At 52.3% G+C, this 17,905-nt stretch overlaps 1 protein-coding gene across 15 annotated transcripts in view; it reads left to right on the top strand.

Moving 5' to 3' along the window:
* CUX2 (cut like homeobox 2) overlaps positions 1-17,905 on the top strand; it is a 262,248-nt gene that overhangs the window by 224,477 nt on the left and 19,866 nt on the right. For 14 of the 15 annotated variants that reach the window (XM_060283222.1, XM_060283216.1, XM_060283223.1 and 11 more), the window contains 10 exons: positions 1,936-2,015; positions 2,913-2,979; positions 4,847-4,895; positions 8,865-8,969; positions 12,658-12,849; positions 12,944-13,002; positions 13,428-13,476; positions 13,549-13,669; positions 14,794-15,468; positions 16,231-16,332. In XM_060283222.1, the coding sequence (XP_060139205.1) occupies positions 1,936-2,015; positions 2,913-2,979; positions 4,847-4,895; positions 8,865-8,969; positions 12,658-12,849; positions 12,944-13,002; positions 13,428-13,476; positions 13,549-13,669; positions 14,794-15,468; positions 16,231-16,332 (1,499 nt within the window). The remainder of the gene's footprint in view (positions 1-1,935; positions 2,016-2,912; positions 2,980-4,846; positions 4,896-8,864; positions 8,970-12,657; positions 12,850-12,943; positions 13,003-13,427; positions 13,477-13,548; positions 13,670-14,793; positions 15,469-16,230; positions 16,333-17,905) is intronic. The other variant, XM_060283217.1, reaches the window with a different exon arrangement.

Genomic DNA, 17,905 nt, shown 5'->3' with positions numbered 1-17,905 from the left:
CATGTTCCCAATGCAGGAAACCTGGGTTCAATCTCTGGTCAGGAAACTAGATCCCACATGCCGCAACTAAGAGCCCACGTGCCGCAGCAAAGACCCAACATAGCCAAATAAATAAATATTAAAAAAAAAAAAAGAGTTGTATTTCAAAAACTTAACTCACACGATTGAGGCTGGCCAGTCTGAATTGGTCGAGCCGGCCAGCAGGCTGGAAACTGTCAGGTGGGCGTAAGTGCTGCCATCTTGAGGCAGAATTTCTTCTTCCTCAGTTTTGTTCTTAAGACCTTCAACTGACTGAATGAAGCCCACCTGTGTTATTGCGAATATTTTCCTTTAGTTAACATCAACTGATTGTAGATGTTAACCCCATCTACAGAATGCCTTCACAGCTGTACATGTATTCGTGTATGACTGAATAACTGGGTACTATAGCCCAGCCAAATGGACGTATTAACACCGACTGTCACAGGCAGTGTCAACTCCTAGTCTGCCATAAGAATGAAATGAAATGACACCTGTACATGCTTAGCTCAGTGCTCACAGGGAGAAGCACATGTCAGTAAATGTTTGCCTTTACGATTGGTGCAGTGGTGATAAAATATGCATTCTTAGGGCCTTTCTAGGACAATTTTATGATGATTGTTACATTTATCCTTTCTGTCATTCACTTATCTTTTCATTCCACATATTTATGCAGCCACCTACTGTGTGCCAGCCACTGTTCTAGGCAACAGCGGTGAACAAAATGGACAAAACTCTCTGCCCTCCTGGAGTTTACTTTCTAGTGAGGAAAACACAAACAAAAACGATAAATAAGTGGTGTGCTACATGATAAGCATTGTGACGACAGATAAAGCAGAAGAGGAAGAGGATAAGATGGGGGCTGAAGTTTTTTGGTTTTTTAATTTATTTATTTTATTTGTTTTTGGCTGCGTTGGGTCTTTGTTGCTGCGCGCAGGCTTTCTCTAGTTGCGGAGAGCGGGGGCTACTCTTTGTTGCGGTGCGGGGGCTTCTCTTGTTGCGGAACACGGGCTCTAGGCGTGCAGGCTTCAGTAGTTGTGGCACACAGCCTCAGCAGTTGTGGCGCACAGGCTTAGTTGCTCCGCAGCATGTGGGATCTTCCCGGACCAGGGCTCGAACCCATGTACCCTGCATTGGCAGGAGAATTCTTAACCACTGCGCCACCAGGGAAGTCCCCGGGGGCTGAAGTTTTAAATAGAGTGTTGGAGGAGGCCTCACTGAGAAGGTGAGCAAAGCCGTAAGGAGGTGAGGGAGCCTTGCAGGTATATAGGGACAGAGGGAACAATCAGTGCAAAGGCCCTGAGGTAGGAACGTGCCTGATGTGTGAGGGGAGTGTGGCTGGAATGGAGTGAGCGAGGGGGAGGGGGCAGGATAAGATCAAGGTAAACAGGGCTCCTTCCCTAGAGTCACTGAGCCAGCCAAGGTAAGGCTCAGGCTTTGCATAAACCCTCCCCCAGCATAGCTAGGGGTCCTCCTTCTCCGCTGGGATGCTTGCATCACACCCAAGTTAGACCACAGTGGGCTGGGGGGGCTTCCCAAACTCCTGCCACAGAAAAGGGAAAAAAAGTGCCTCTCAAGGGGACAATAATAGTTACCAGTGATACTGAGGGAACTCTGGGTGCTGGGCACCACCTTGAACGTGCTTCACAACACTCTCTGAGGCAGACTCCATCAGAAACCCATTTTATACATGAGGAAATTGAGGCCCAGAGAGGCAAGGTCACTGGCTGCTACAGAACCTTAACTGGGCACCAGCTCTAATGGAGGCCACACAGTCAGCAAAACCGCAGGGCAGCCAAGTGCCTGACTGTCATGTTTAAGGACTCATTAAAAAGACGGAGGTGCAGATTGTACAGGGAGTGGGAGTGGGGACAGGAAGCCAGGATGAGCCGGTCCACACGCCAGGTCTTTTCACAGGGGCCTTCAGGAAGTACAGGCCTTCACTTTGGCAGCCAGACTGGGGGAAGCCGAGGAGAAGATCAAGGTCCTACATTCAGGTGTGTATCTGGCACATGTCCCCTGCCCTCGTGCAGCGCCCCAGCCAGTCAGACCAGGAGGCCCAGGGGGAGTGGGAGGGGGCAGCAACACTGAACACAGGGTCAGGGGTTCTAGAATCAGGACGGCAAGAAAGGAGTTTGGGAAGGGAGAGGAAAGACCTACATTACCCAGCAGGGATCAGAGCCCCAGTCCCGGGGGTCGTACTACTGTGGAGAGAGGGTTTGAGATAGAATTCAATCCGGGGTGGCACATGCAGTGCCTACAGGGGCCGGGCATGCAGCCAAGCTGGCTGGATTAGGATATGCAATAGGGAAGGGTGAGGTGTGGGTCAAACTGGAGAACCCAGGCTGATCTAAAGAGGTGGCCACTGCTGAGCCCCAGCCAGGCACTGCCCAGTATAGCCAGTCCCTTCCATTTTGCTAGAGAAATCAGAAATCTGGAACTTTATGAGAAATCCCTCATTTGTTGTAATATACATGTATCTGTTGACTTCGTTGCCCCTCCCGTCCCCTCACTTCCAGGGCTGGGCCTCAGGGTGGGTGAGCTCATGCACGGACGACCCCACCCAGGTCCTGGAGTGACCTTAAAGGTGTTAGGGGGCTCATACGCCAGGTCCCAGGACAGACTGCCCCCTCCACTTACCTGGGTCCCCTGAGCTTCATAGACTCATAGAGAATCATGTCATCTGCCCTCCCCACCCTGGCTATGCCACAGCCCTCCCTCCAGCTAGAAGCCCTTCTAGGGGCAGGAAACTCGCTGCTTGTCACCAGTTCTGAGAGAAAAATCTTTCCTCACTACTCCAAGCTTCATTCTGCCTTCCGGGCCCCAGAGAAGGGGAGCAGGTTCCACTTTCCTGGGGGTGGAGGGCCTTACTCCGGCACTTTAATTTTTCCCAGCGTTGAAGGCCACGCAGACAGAGCTGCTGGAGCTGCGGCGGAAATACGATGAGGAGGCGGCATCCAAGTAAGTGAATGCCGTGCTGAGGTGTGCCTCCTGCCTCTGACCCTCCCAGACACGCCTCCTCCCTCTGACCCTCCCAGACATGCCTCCTCCCTCTGACCTTCCGAGACACGCCTCCTCCCTCTGACCTTCCCAGACACGCCTCCTCCCTCTGACCCTCCCAGACATGCCTCCTCCCTCTGACCCTCCCAGCCACGCCTCCTCCCTCTGACCCTCCCAGACACGCCTCCTCCCTCTGACCTTCCCAGACACGCCTCCTCCCTCTGACCCTCCCAGACACGCCTCCTTCCTCTGACACTCCCAGACACGCCTCCTCCCTCTGACCGTCCCAGACACGCCTCCTCCCTCTGACCTTCACAGACACGCCTCCTCCCTCTGACCTTCCCAGACACGCCTCCTCCCTTTGACCCTCCGAGACACGCCTCCTCCCTCTGACCCTCCCAGACACGCCTCCTGCCTCTGACCTTCCGAGACACGCCTCCTCCCTCTGACCCTCCCAGACACGCCTCCTCCCTCTGACCTTCCAGGACATGCCTCCTCCCTCTGACCCTCCCAGACACGCCTCCTGCCTCTCACACTCTAGACATGCCTCCTCTTTCTGATATTCTCCCTCGGATTCTACCTGAGACACCCATTTAATTAAGTACGCTCTGCTCCACACTCGCATAGGCTCACAGCTGTTCAGCATTTATTTGTGGTGCCATCCATGTAGCACAAGGTATAAAGGACATTCTGGGTTTCCAGCTAAGCGGACTCTGCTAGTCATGGGCCTCTGCCTTGCCCCAGCCTCCAGGGGCTGTCCCCACTCCCCAGCTTCACAGTCCAACCCTTAGGGCCAAGTGTCATTAACTTAAATTACTCTGGACTCAACATTTCTTCAGGCTTTAAGATATAACTTAATTCACAAACACTTATTTAGCACCTACCGTTTACCCAGTGCTATGCTGGGTCCCTGGAGGAAACACCAGAACATGGGCCTGTCCTCAGTCAAGGAGAGGAGACAGACACTAGCTGATGTACAGGAATAAAGTCTTTCATTCACAGACACTGTTGAGCACTTACTGTATGCCTGACACTGTTGTGGCCACATGGTAAATGCCATGAAGGGAAAAAACAGGAGCAGCAAGAGAGAATAACATGGAGGTGTGTGTCCTATTATCCAGGTAGTCAGGGAGGACTTCCCTGAGGAGATGACCTTCAGAATGAGATCTCAAAGATGGGAAGGAGATGGCCACATGAAGAATGCTTGGAAAGGTGCTCTGGGCAGTGGGAACAGCTTATGCAAAGAAGGCCTTGAACTGGAACATGCGTGTAGCACATGTGTGGCGTTCAGTCACCAAATGCTCCCTGCAGGCCCCTTGTGGCCCCACCCCTTGCTAGGCAAAGGGGCAGCCGAGGTGGATGAGGCCTGTCCCGATCCTTTAGGCGCTGTCAACCTAAGGGGGTGGTGAGGCAGCAAAATAAATGAGGGTAGTTGAGGGAGGCCTCCTAGGAGAACACTCTGCAGCTGGGTTTAAAGCTCAGGCCCTGTTCTCTTGAGGAAGGCGTCTAGGTGGAAGGCATAGCAGAGGCAAAGGCTGGAAGGTGTAGCTCTGTGGCACCTTCAGAGAGTGGACCCCTGGGGGAGATGGGAGGCCAGGCTGCCTGGAAGGGGTCCAGTGCTAAGGCCCCATTTTCATTTCCCCCCAGCCTGAATTCTTTCCCCGCCCCCCCAGCTTGGTTTCTCTCCAGTAGGAAGGATGGAAGGCAGCCTTCTCGAGGCCTCCATTGCAACACCCTTGGGTTGGCAGGGGCTGGGGGGTTTCAGGAATGGCGGGGGCACTGGTGGCTGCCAGAATCCCTTCCTCAGGGCCTCGTCTTTCTGTCTCAGGGCAGATGAAGTCGGCCTGATCATGACCAACCTGGAGAAAGCTAATCAGGTGAGGAGACGTGTGCTGGGGGCTCATTCTCCCCGGGGCGGGGGTCTCGGGCCAGGCGGAGAGGAGGGAGCTGAGCTCAATCAGTATTAATTGAACTACATGCCATGCTGAGTGCTGGGGCTGGGAGCTGTCTGGGACCCAGCCCCTGAGTTCCCAGAGGAAGGAGGGTGGGGTACAGACAGAACACTCAGAAATAGGGTGATGCAGGCAGCAATGGTTGGGGAAGGGGCACCAGACCCAGACTCAGGGGTCAGGGAAGACATCCCACAGGAAGGGTCGTGGAGCTGAGACCTGACAAGTTAACTTGAGACTGTAGAGGGATGGATTCCAGGCACGGGACGGCCCTGGTAAAGCCCAGGAAGCAGCCTGCAGAGCATGACGAGTGCCCTTCCCCATGGGAGGAAGGCAGAGCAGTGACCAGAGATCCCAGGCCCGTCCCCAGGCTAAGCTGGGACATGGGTCTCTCTCAACCAGACTGAGTGAGGAGCTATGTTCCACAGAGCCGAGGGCGGTGACGAGGGACAAGCCCGGGGCTGCTTCTCTCCCTCCATCCCCACCTGGGGTCTCCACCAACCTCCTCACTCGATCACCAGGCAGGCACTGTGTGGACCCTAACCTTCCCTGGGGGCCCCATATCCTAGTCCCAGCCTGGGTCCTTGTAAGTCCTTCAGCCTCTCCGAGTCTCAGTTTTCACATTTATAAATGGGGTTCCCGCGTCCTGCCTTCCTCTGGCTTCAGATGTGTTGCCATCTGCAGGACAAAGTTGGGCAGGACTTTGAAAGGAGGTAAGATGTGGCCATAAGGGTCTGGTCTGGAGTCCTGCAGGCCTACCGTATCTCCCCCCGGTCCCCTGCAACACCAGCAGCCAGGGGCATGGCCAGGAGGGGTCAGCAGTGTGACAGGGCAAGTGGTCATTTCCCTGGGGGTGGTTGAGGGAGGCCTCCTAGGAGGACACTTTGCAGCTGGGTTCTGAAGCCCAGGCGCTGTTCTCTTGAGGAATGGCATTCCAGGCAGAGGGCACAGCAGAGGCAAAGGCCCGGATGTCTGGCTGTGCCAGCCTAAGGACAGGGTGCTCCCTCCTGCAGAGGAAGGTTGGAAAAAATAACGTGTTTTAGGTTAATTTTTTGAATAGGTAATCCATTTACTTAGTTCAAAACTGAAAAAGGTACATTAGGGCATAGCCAGGAAACTCCATCCCCTCCCTGAACTTGCCCCCAGTTCCCCTCTCCCTAGCAACCTCTGTTACAGTGTCTGGGGTCTCCTCCCAGAGATCCCTTCACAAGCCCATGAATATCTACTTTTACCCCTTTCTAAAACAAAAATGAGGGACTTCCCTGGCAGTCCAGTGGTTAAGACTCCATGCTTCCAATGCAGAGGGCCCAGGTTCAGTCCCTGGTTGGGGAACTAAGATCCCACATGCCATGTGACCAAAAATAAATAAATAAAAGAAAGAAATCATCACAACCTTGGTATGCATATCCTTAAGAGAATAATTAGCAACTTTAAAAAAATAATAATTATTAATACTACGTACACTCTCCTGAACCTTAGTTTTTCCGTGTATGTGTCTTAGAGCTTGTTCCGTATCTGTATATAAAGCAGTTCCTTCTGTTTCACAGCTGCGTCGTGTTGCACTACATGGACGCACCATCGTCTAACCCAGGGGAAGGCAAACTTTCTATAAAGGACCAGAGAGTAAATATTTTCGGCCTTGCAAGTCACTGTCACAACTATTCAACTTTGCAGTGGTAGAGTGAAGCATAGACGATATGGAAACGAATGGGCAAGGCTGTGTTCCAGTAAAACTTTATTTACATAAGCAGGCAGCAGGTTGCAGTTTGCCAACCTCTGGTCTAACTCATACCCTATTGATGAACGTTTATGGTATTTCCAGTATTTTACCGTCATCCTCCATACTGCAGTGAGTAACCTTGTACAGATATCATTTCATACATACCCAAGCCACTGTATAGGGCAAATTCCTAGAAGTGGAACCGTTGGGTGAAAGAGCTGTGCATCTATAATTTGGCAAATGTGACCAAACTGCCTTCCGTGGGGTTGTGCCAGTACACACTCCCTCCAGCAAGGTCTGAGAGGGCCCGTTTCCCAATAGCCTCGCCAGCACTGTGTGTCGTCAAACTTTTGGATCTCTGCCAATCAAGTGGGCTTAAGAAGAGCGTTCTTAGAGTAGTTTGAATAGGAAGCATTTTTAATAATGTTTATTTTTTCCTGAGTATAAAACTAAAAACTGCTCATTGTAGAGTACTGAGAAAAAAGTAAATGTCATCATACTAGTCTTTAATATCTGTATTTATTAATACTATCCTAAATGTGAACAAGAGGATTCTGGAGCAGAGCAGATCATTATTACTTGTATAGTAAAAACCATGCCAGTTTGCCCCAGTTCTTCCCCTGGGGTGACAAGACGAGAACCAGATATCCTCCTACATGCACCAGAGTTTGTGCTGTAGGCAAGGAACCACCCAAATATGAATCTGGGTGGTTGTATAGTATAGTAGAGGGACCTTCTGAGAAAGGGAGAGGAATCTACTCCCAAGTATCATGATGAACAGAAGGGCAAGGATCCTGGGTTTCTAGCATTTGGAATATAAATACTTCTCTCCAGGGGAAGATAAGACTAGTAGCTTTAAACCCAGCTTTACAACCCAGGGAGTGTCTCCACGGTCTGGGTCTCATCCCCCCTTGAAATGTCAACAGACATCTCCCAGGAGGTGAATCTTTCTGGAGTTCTCACTAGCTAATCAGTCATGTATTAACTCCAAGGCTTGTCTTTTAGCCCAGATCCCAAGTTTCAGTCACATTTGCTCAGTATGCCCTTTGTGGAAACATAAAAATGTTTTCTCTACAACCCCACACGCCCAAAACCTTTCCCAAAACAAAACTGACTCCTAACTCAAACCATTCCTGTAACAAGGCAGGATACTAATAAACAAATCAGTTAAAACATAAATCAATGAAATGTGCGCGCGGAAGTGTGTGGATCTCTGTGCGCGTATAGTGGGCACAGCATCCTGATTGCTAAGGTCAGTGTGTAAGTTAAACTTAATTGCTATGACCTGCATCACCAGCTGGAGGTCAAGATACAACTGCAACTCTTTTAATTTTCCATAGTTCAAGATCCCATACACCCTGTTGTTGTTAATAAAGTAAACCAGTTATAGACACATTTGTATGTGTCAGGCATCAAGGTGAGATACCTAATGAGTTGTATTTTACCAAATTACTTACTTGCAGAACAACCCTATGAGATAGTTGCTCTTATGACGCCCATTTTACAGACAGGGAAACTGAGGCCAAGGATATGAAGTTTCTTGCCCAAGATCATACAACCAGAAAGAGAGACAAAGTACAGATTTCTCTCCAGGCCACAAGTCTACATTGTTAACATTTGGATGCTTCCTTCCGAGCTTTTTCTTAGAAATTTTTGAAGAGTTAAGATTCAGTTTAGTAAACTGTGGCATTCTGATTTTAGATGTATTTCAACACTCCTCTACAGTTTCATTGCCCCCATTTCACAAAAGGAAAACTAAGACTCAGAGAGGGGAAGTAACTTGCCCAGGGGCCTGCAACAGCTTGTGAGCCACCTCTGCAGACACCATATGGCACAGGAGCTGGGGACAAACTCTGGCCTTTTGACTAGCCAGGCCTGAAGTTTACTTGGCAGACAGAAGTGGCCTGGGAACGTGTGAAAAATTGCCAGTTCCATCAAGACAGCATCTCCCTTCCTGCCCTAGTGAAGAGGGAATGTTCTAGCTCCTCTTGGATACACACCAGGGAAACCAAGAGCCAACTCAAGGGTCCAGGACCCAGAAAGGAGGACCCCAGGCCCTCAGACCTGCCTTCCCAGCTGCTGCCTGAGACGGTGCAGGGAAGCAGTGGAGGGCCAGGGTGGGATCCAGTGTAGCCCCGCTCACCTCTTAACCACACTTGCCCCATTTTCCTTCCCAGCGAGCCGAGGCTGCCCAGCGGGAGGTGGAAAGTCTTCGGGAACAACTTGCCTCCGTCAACAGCTCCATCCGCCTGGCCTGCTGCTCTCCTCAGGGACCCAGTGGGGTAAGGATGGTGGAGGAGCCACGGGGAAGGGTTGGGAAAGGCCAGTTTTGTGGGTTTGAATATGTGGGTGACATTTTGTGGGTGGACCCTGCGCATTTGTGTGAAATTGTACACATGAATGGGTGTGGGTCTGTGTGTGCATACTGTGGGCATAGCATTTTAATTGCCAAGGTCAGTGTGTAGTTAAACATAATCACTGTGACTTGCTTCACCAGCTGAGGGTCAAAAACAGCACAGCTCTTTTAACTTTTCAAGCTCAAGCTTCCACATACCTTGATTCCATATACTTTGGAATTTAGTCAGGCCAGAGAGGATCATTTTAGTTGCCAGATGCCCAGCAAGAGTGGGTAGGAGGGTGAGTTTGATCAATAGAGCAGCCGTGCAGTTTTGGTGGCTGCCACCAGGTGTTGCTGTTGACCACTGGTCTCACACTGCTTGGAAGATGTGCGGGGACGGCTACAGGGATGCCCCACTGGTTCTCAGTCCCTCCCAGACAGCAGTGGAGCTGCTCACCAAGAGCTGAGGTTGACACTCATATCAGCCAAGGGTTCCTAAAATGTATCAGGGTGATTCTAATGAGGTTTCCCAACCAGCCACATGTTACAAAGAACCAATCTTTAGTCATCAACCCTGAGGTTCCTGTGTTAAGCCAGTTAGTCAGTGCATCTTTCTCATTCCTCCAGGTTGGTGCCCCTTTGGGTCCTGGGGACATTTCCTGCCAAGGGATTTTTTTTTTTTTGCGGTATGCGGGCCTCTCACTGTTGTGGCCTCTCCCGTTGCGGAGCACAGGCTCCGGACGCACAGTCACGGTCATGGCTCACGGGCCCAGCCGCTCCGCGGCATGTGGGATCTTCCCGGACCGGGGCACGAACCCGTGTCCCCTGCATCGGCAGGCAGACTCTCAACCACTGCGCCACCAGGGAAGCCCCTGCCAAGGGATTTTAATCAGGGCCCCCCCAACCTACCCTTCTGTCATGTAATAAGAGTCTTCATTGTTCCTCTCCCAGAAAGCCTGGCTTCCTTATGTAAATTGGTCCACCTTCTTTCCAGATTTCTTTCCAGATATCAAGGAATGAAATTCATGATTGCTTACATAATAACAGGTCTGCTCCAGGGTGATTTGCAGCCTCCATTCATGAACCTGAAGTGGCTGGCATAATTTTCATTTCACCTGACACCCTGATACATAGACCTGTGTCTCTATCTGTCTTTCTGTTTAAATATTGGAATGAGTCTCTCTGAACGTGTTTTACTGTGTATGTGTGTCTGTTTGTGACCTTTGGGCAAATAACTGTATGCTTAACCTAACTTGCCTCAGTTTCCTCATCTGTATAAATAGGACCTGTCTTATAGGGTTATTGAGAGGATTACATGGTGCTTGGTTTATAGTCTATGCTCAGTAAATATTTAATGCAGTGTTACTGTTACTAGTGTGTTTGGGGTATGTCCAGGGTGTTTTTGCCCACGTGAGCATGTGGCCTCTGAGCACATACACGTCTGTGTGTGTGATGGTGACACGTCTCCTTGGTGCCTATGCATTTCCGTGCGTGTGCTTCTCAGCATGAGTATCCCCACAGGTACATGTGTCAGTGTGTGTCCATAGGTGTGTGCACCTGTGCCCGTGTCCCAGGAGGCAGTGTGTATGTATCAACGTGCCTGATGTCTGCACGACATAGAGAATGAACACAAGAAAGACTGAGAGCGAGAGCGCTCGTGAGGATGCCTCAGAGAGAATTTGCCAGTGGTTCTTAATTAACCCCCATGGAAGCCAGCAAATGCCTGTGCTAATCAGCCATGAGGAACTTTGCTGGGTTGGGCCGGGGGGTGAGCTTTTCTGAGCACAACAGTGGCGCTCGATGCTAATTAATTTAATGTGTTAATGGCATCCGCTTCCTGTTTTAATTGGCATTTAGCTCCATAGAAGAATAGCTGGGGTTGGTAGTGGTCAGTTGTTCTTTGTTTTTCTTCTTAATGCTGCTGAGATTCATTTGTAACTGAGCTCAAGGGCAGCCTGACTTCACGTCCCCTCAAAGAGAAACCTCTTCATCTTCAACCAGGACAAAGGGGCCATTTCCTAAAACCCGGAGAAGCTGTGGGGCTTGGGGCTGGTGGCAAATTAGGATGAGGAAGGAATCACCCTAACGTGTCTCATGGCTGCAAGGTCTCAGGTCTAATCCTGTGGGTCTGTTGCTGCTGGGAGTGGGACCTGGGCCCGATTTAGAAACCCAAACCTTTGCTGTTCTCTCAGCCAGGAACATCCTATAACTACCACTTCCTCACCCAACTGACTAGTTCTTATTTGTTCCTTTTTTTCTTTTTTTTTTAAATATTTATTTATTTTGGTTTTGGCTGTGTCAGGTCTTAGTTGCGGCATGTGGGATCTTTCATTGTGGTGTGCGGGCTCTTCGTTCTCTCTAGTTGTGGCACGCGGGCTCCAGAGCGCGTGGTCTCTGTAGTTGGCAGCATGTGGGCTCTTTTTGTTCCTTTTTAATAAATGTGTTATTGAAGTATAACATCCACAAGGGAAAACGTGCATGTCATAAGTGTACAACATTTGGAATTTTTCAAAGTGAACACAGCCCATAACCAGCATCCAGATCAACAATAAAACATTCTAGGGACTTCCCTGGTGGCACAGTGGTTAAGAATCCGCCTGCCAATGCAGGGAACACGGGTTCAAGCCCTGGTCCGGGAAGATCCCACATGCCGCAGAGCAACTAAGCCTGTGCGCCACAACTACTGAGCCTGTGCTCTAGAGCCCTTGAGCCACAACTACTGAGCCCGTGTGCCACAACTACTGAAGCCTGTGCACCTAGAGCCTGTGCTCCACAAGAGAAGCCACCACAATGAGAAGCCCGCGCACCGCAACAGAGTAGCCCCCGCTCACCGCAACTACAGAATGCCTACGTGCAGCAATGAAGACCCAACGCAGCCATAAATAAATGAATGAATGAATAAATAAATAAATATTAAAAAAAAACAATAAAACATTCTAGCACCCGGAAGCCTCCCTCATGACCCCATCCAGGTGCCACTCCCCCTGACTTCTAACAGCACAGATGGGTTTTGCCTGTTTTGATATCTGATCTTAATAGAATCACGCGTACACTTTGGTGTCTGGCTTCTTTGGCTCTATGATATATCTGGCAGAGTCATCATACTGTGTTGCAAGTAAATGTAGATTATTCGTTTTTGTTGCTGTCTAGTATTCTGTTGTGTGAGTATTCCACAATCTGTCCACTTTCTGGTGGGTAGGCCTCTGGGGGGTTTCAGGTTTGGAGCTATTACAGAGAGGGCTGCTGTGAACGTTCACATCCTGTGTCTTGGTGCACAAGTGCCCACATTTCTCCTGCATATATTCCACCAGGACTTAGGGCACCGAATTTTCACCTTTAGCAGAGGCTGCCAAGCAACTTTCCAAATCACTAACTTGTTCTTGAACTTCATCACAGTTTAGACATACCTTCCTCCAAAATACTTTCTCTGACCACTCTTTCTCCCTCCTTATTTCTTTTCAAGAGAGGGAAAGACATCCAGGCAGGTGGGACCAGCCTGAGCAAAGGCTTAGAAGTGGTAAGGGGAAAGCCACAGGCCTGTAAGAGGGGCTGAGTCACCCCAGGGAGCACAGCAGCCCTGCAGCCCCCTGCCCCACACCTCCCGGCCCCTCCAAGCCCCTGTTTGTGCCCAGGATAAGGTGAACTTCGCTCTGTGCTCGGGCCCTCGGCTTGAGGCTGCCCTGGCCTCCAAGGATCGGGAGATCCTGCGGCTGCTGAAGGATGTGCGGCACCTCCAGAACTCTCTGCAGGAGCTGGAGGAGACCTCCGCCAACCAGATTGCAGACCTAGAGCGGCAGCTCATGGCCAAGTCGGAGGCCATCGAAGTAGGTCTTGGGGAGGAGGTGGGCAGATGCGAGATGGGCGGGGAGTCCCCAGGCAGAAGGACGTGGACCAGCCTCACCATCTTTGTTCTTCTAGAAGCTGGAAGAGAAGCTTCAGGCACAGTCTGACTATGAAGAAATTAAAACAGAGCTGAGGTACTGTGTGGGGCGCGGCTGCCTGGGAAGATAGCAAGGGGCCCTCGGCAAAGTTCACCATCTTCCTCCCTCCCACCAGACCCCGCTTTGTGTTACCCTTGTCAACTCTCCACTGGCACCTTGGGTGTCATGCCCGGACCTTTGTCATCAAGAGCTGCCTGTGGGAAAACATAGCCTTGCTGGTGCTGTAACTGGGCAGGGGGATGATGCCTTAATCAGATGAGCTCAAGCCACACTCCTCCAGGTGACAGCAGACCAGTTCACAAGCCCACTATTTAAGGCCTGTTGTCCATTGAGTCCCGTGTTACATGGGGTCCTGGGGGCTGGGGTCCTTGCTGTCAATCAGGGAAGATAGCAGGTCGTAGTGCCTCTCCCCCGGCCTGGGGAACTGGCTGGCCTCACACTCTCTCCACTTTCTCTGGCAGCATCCTCAAAGCCATGAAGCTGGCCTCCAACACCTGCAGCCTCCCCCAGGTGAGTGTCCCCGCCACTTTCCCCACAGGGCAGGCTGCCCCTGAGAGCCTTGTACCAGCCATGCCCTCTCAGCCCTGCTTCTTGTCTCCTCAGGGCATGGCAAAGCCCGAAGACTCCCTGCTCATGGCAAAGGAGGCATTCTTCCCTGCGCAGAAATTCCTTCTAGAAAAGCCTGGTCTTTTGGCCAGCCCTGGTAGGGGAGGAGGGGTGCTCTTGGGACTGAGGGGCTGGGGTGGGAGCTGCCCGCGGGTCTCTGGCCTCCTCCATGCCCTCAGACCACTGCCTTCCACATGGGCCGGAAGATGATGGATAAAAGGCGGGCATGTTGATAGAGCGCCTCCTGGGTGCCAGGGGCTGAGCTGGGCGCCATCCACAGCTAAGCCAGCAGGCAGCTGTCCCACAGGGTGCCACCCACATCCACGCCCACACTCAGGGACACACAGCTCACTCAGGCCCTCCTGAGGTCCCCCGAAGGGCTTGCTCATGCCCTAGCCTTCGAGAGCAGTAGAAGAGGTCACGGGACAAGGAGGGCATTCACACTGCACCCCCTACAGCAGACCCCTGGGCACGGCCTGCAGACACGCCTGTCTCCCCTACATCGCCCCTTCTCCTCACACAGTGGCTTCATGACCTTTCAGCCATGTGGCCCCAGCCGACACTTTCTGTGTGCTGCCTCCATTTCCTCATCTGTGAGGTGGGGGCAGTAATGGGCCCTGTGCGGGTGGAGTAAGTTAGCAGCATGGGAAATACAAACGCATAGACAAGGGGTGCAGGGTGAGCACCCAGGAAGTGGGCTGTCCTGCTCTGGGATGGGGGTTAATCCTCCCAGGGCAAGGTGTTGGGCCCATAACGAGTGCTCAGTTGATGTGCTTGATGGTGGGAGGGGGGCTCCCCAGAACTAGCATTTGGCCCGAGCCTTGAAGGATGGGGATCAGAGAAGGGGGCAGGGAGTATGTGTGGCAGAAACAGCCAGTGTTGGCGCCTCGCGCTGCCGGGCGCCTATAGCACTTGTCCCCACTCCCTCCTGCCCTGTGCCCCTTCCTCTCCCTCCAAATTTCTGTCTCTTTGTATGTGTTTCTCTGTCTCCCTCTTTCTATCTCTTTGTCCTTCGTTGCTTTCTGTCTTTCACTGTCTCTGTCTGCCTGTCTCTGTCTCTCCACCTCTGCCTGTCTCTGTCTCTCCCCTGTTATTTCTGTTTTCCTATCTCTGTCTCTCTGTGATTTCTCTCCCTGTCTCTGTCTCTCCCCATCACTATCCACCCCTCTGTCTTTCTCTGTCTCTCCTCTCTTCCTCTGTCTGTCTGCCTTGGTGTTCTAGAGGAAGACCCTTCAGAGGATGTTGCCATCAAGGATTCTCTGGGCACGGAGCAGTCCTACCCATCCCCTCCACAGCTCCCACCGCCACCAGGGCCCGAAGACCCCCTGTCCCCCAGCCCAGGGCAGCCCTTGCTGGGCCCTGGCCTCGGCCCTGATGGCCCTCGGACTTTCTCACTGTCCCCCTTCCCCAGCCTGGCTTCAGGGGAGAGACTGGCAGGGGACACGCTGCTGTCCAAGCACATGATGCCCCCGGCTGCCTTCAAGGGGGAGGCGGGAGGCCTGCTGGTGTTCCCCCCGGCCTTCTATGGCGCCAAGCCGCCCACAGCCCCTGCCACCCCAGCCCCTGGCCCTGAGCCGCCCGGGGGCCCTGAGCCAGCAGAGGGCAGTGGTGGCGGCGTGGCCACAGCGGGAGCCGGGGCAGAGGAGGAGCAGCTGGACACGGCGGAGATCGCATTCCAGGTGAAGGAGCAGTTGCTCAAACACAACATCGGGCAGCGGGTGTTTGGCCACTACGTGTTGGGCCTGTCCCAGGGCTCGGTCAGCGAGATCCTGGCCCGGCCCAAGCCCTGGCGCAAGCTCACGGTGAAGGGCAAGGAGCCCTTCATCAAGATGAAGCAGTTCCTGTCAGACGAGCAGAATGTGCTGGCTCTGAGGACCATCCAGGTGCGGCAAAGAGGTAAGTGCCGGCCGAGGGCCCATCTGTGACGCACAGGCTCAGACCTGGTCTCCACGACCCAGCCCAGGGCACGGGGCTGGCTGGGGTCTGAGAGCACAGCTCGGGGTTCAGAGCCTTGGGTCTGCCACCTCACAGCCGTGTGACTCAGGGCAAGTGACTCTGCCTTTCTGTGCCTCAGTTTCCCCCTCTGGCCGCTGTGATGCCGTTCAGGCTGATAACGTGGGAGAAGTCTGGGCCCCAGGGGCTGCCTTGGCAGATACCCGCTGAGCACCGCCAAGCCTCAGTTTACCCATCTGTACGACAGCCTGGGTGACTGCCAACCTTGCCAGACTCAGTTTTTAGGGTAATCCGTGTGAAGGGCCCAAGTTCTGACCTCACAAGCACCTGAGTTTGTGTCCAGCTCTGCATTCATCTACTGAGTGACCTCAGGCAATCCACTTTAGCTGCTCTGTGCCTCAGTTTCCCCATCTGTCAGCCTCATGGTGGGGGTTAAATGAGCATAAAGCATGTAGTAAGTTCTTGAGAACTGTTAGCTTTGATGGTGGCTGCCGTCAGTGGGTTTTGTTGTTGTTATTATTATTTCAAGCTAGAATCACTTGTAGGTCCACAGTTTGTCACACAGACTAACAAAGTGATGGTCCTGCCGCACATACTCACGGTCTGGCCCTCAGAGGAGGGCACCAGGCTGTCACCCTGCCCAGCTCCAGGGACTGATCCCCAACATGCAGGTCCCCACAGCAGACGCCTCCTTTCCTCCCCCAGGCAGTATCACCCCGAGAATCCGCACACCAGAGACCGGCTCGGATGACGCCATCAAGAGCATCCTGGAGCAGGCCAAGAAGGAGATCGAGTCGCAGAAGGGGGGTGAGTGTGACCCCACAGCAGCCAAGGCCCGAGGCCTCCAGGGCCTGCTCTGAGCAGGAGGCAAGGCCTTGTCCACCTTCATCCACTCCAGAGGGGATTCCAAGCAGGTCAGAACCTCTTTGCCTCTTTCCAGACCTGCAGCCAAGTGAGGTCTAGGCCTGGAAAGTGCCAGGTCCTATCCGGTATGGAGCTACAAGCCACGTGTGGTTATATCCATTTAAATTAACTAAAATTAAGTGAAATTAAAACCTCAGTTCTTCAGCCGCAGTAGCCACGTCGCACAGGTGACGAGTGGCGGCCATGTTGGGCAGCACGCCCACAGAACGTTGCCCTCACTGCGGAGTTCTGTTGGCATTCCTGGTCTGGGTTGTCCAAATGTCCTCAACTTTCAGGAGGCACAGTGACCAGTATTCACACAGGAGCTTGTCAAGCACAGAGGCCTGAGCCTCACCCCCGATCATCGGTCTCACCTTCCTTCTTGCACCTTACTTTCTAGTTCCCAGTGAGACACTGTTCCCCTGGCTTCCTCCCACCTCTCAAACCATGCCTCCTACGCTTCCCCAGTGGGTGCCACACTCAGAGCTCAGTGGTTAAAAACAGCATAAATTTATCATCCTACAGTTCTGGAAGTCGGAAGTCCAAAGTCAGCCTCCCTGGGCTACAGCTGCGTTCTTTCTGGAGGCTCTAGGGGAAAATCTGTTTCCTTGCCTTTTTCAGCTTCTAGAGGGTGCCCAGATTCTTTGCCTCCTGGCCTCTTCCTTCATCTTAGCATCACAGCATCTTTAGTCTCTGTCTCTCTCTCATCTTTCTGCCTCCCTCTTAAAAGCACCATTGTGATTATGTGGGGTCCACCCAGATAATCCAGGATAATCTCCTCATCTCAAAATTCTTAACTCTAATCACATCTGCAAACTCCCTTTTGCCATGTGAGGTAACATGTTCACAGGTCCCAGGGATTGGGACATGGATATCTTTGGGGGACCATTATTTAGCCTATCACAGTGCACTTTCTTCATCAACCCCCTCAAACGTGGGGTTCCCCCAGAGCTCCACCCCAGGCCCTCTGACTTTCTTACTCTTCCTAGATGAGTTAATCCACTCCTGGAAATTCCAACAACCCTAACCCTAACGCTAACCCTAACCCTAACCCTTACCCCATCCAGGGGTCACTTAACTTCTGAGTGCTTCTTTCAAGCTTGTCCATCCCCACCCCAACTGCCACCAGCCTAGTGAGCCACCATCATCACTTGCTGGGACTATTGCAGTAGCCTATTTACTGGTCTTGCCAGTGACATTCTAGGCCATGCTCTGGCTCATCCTCCACCCAGAGGCCAGAGGGATCTTTCTAGAGGACACACATGGTCATATCACTATTCGAAATCCTTCCATGGCTCCCCATTACCCTCAGATAAAATCCCAAGTCTCCAACAAGGCCTACAGGCCCTATTATAGTCTTCAGACTCCTCCTGACCCCTCCGTGCCTTTCACATGAACTGTTTATAGTCATGCTCATTCTCATTCCTGTTCCCTGTGCCCCTAATGCCATCCTCACCCCAGCCACTTTTCATCTGGC

Source organism: Globicephala melas, chromosome 13 (genome assembly GCF_963455315.2).
Source record: "Globicephala melas chromosome 13, mGloMel1.2, whole genome shotgun sequence".
NCBI classification, from domain to species: domain Eukaryota; kingdom Metazoa; phylum Chordata; class Mammalia; order Artiodactyla; family Delphinidae; genus Globicephala; species Globicephala melas.
This window is presented reverse-complemented; position numbering and strand designations above follow the sequence as displayed.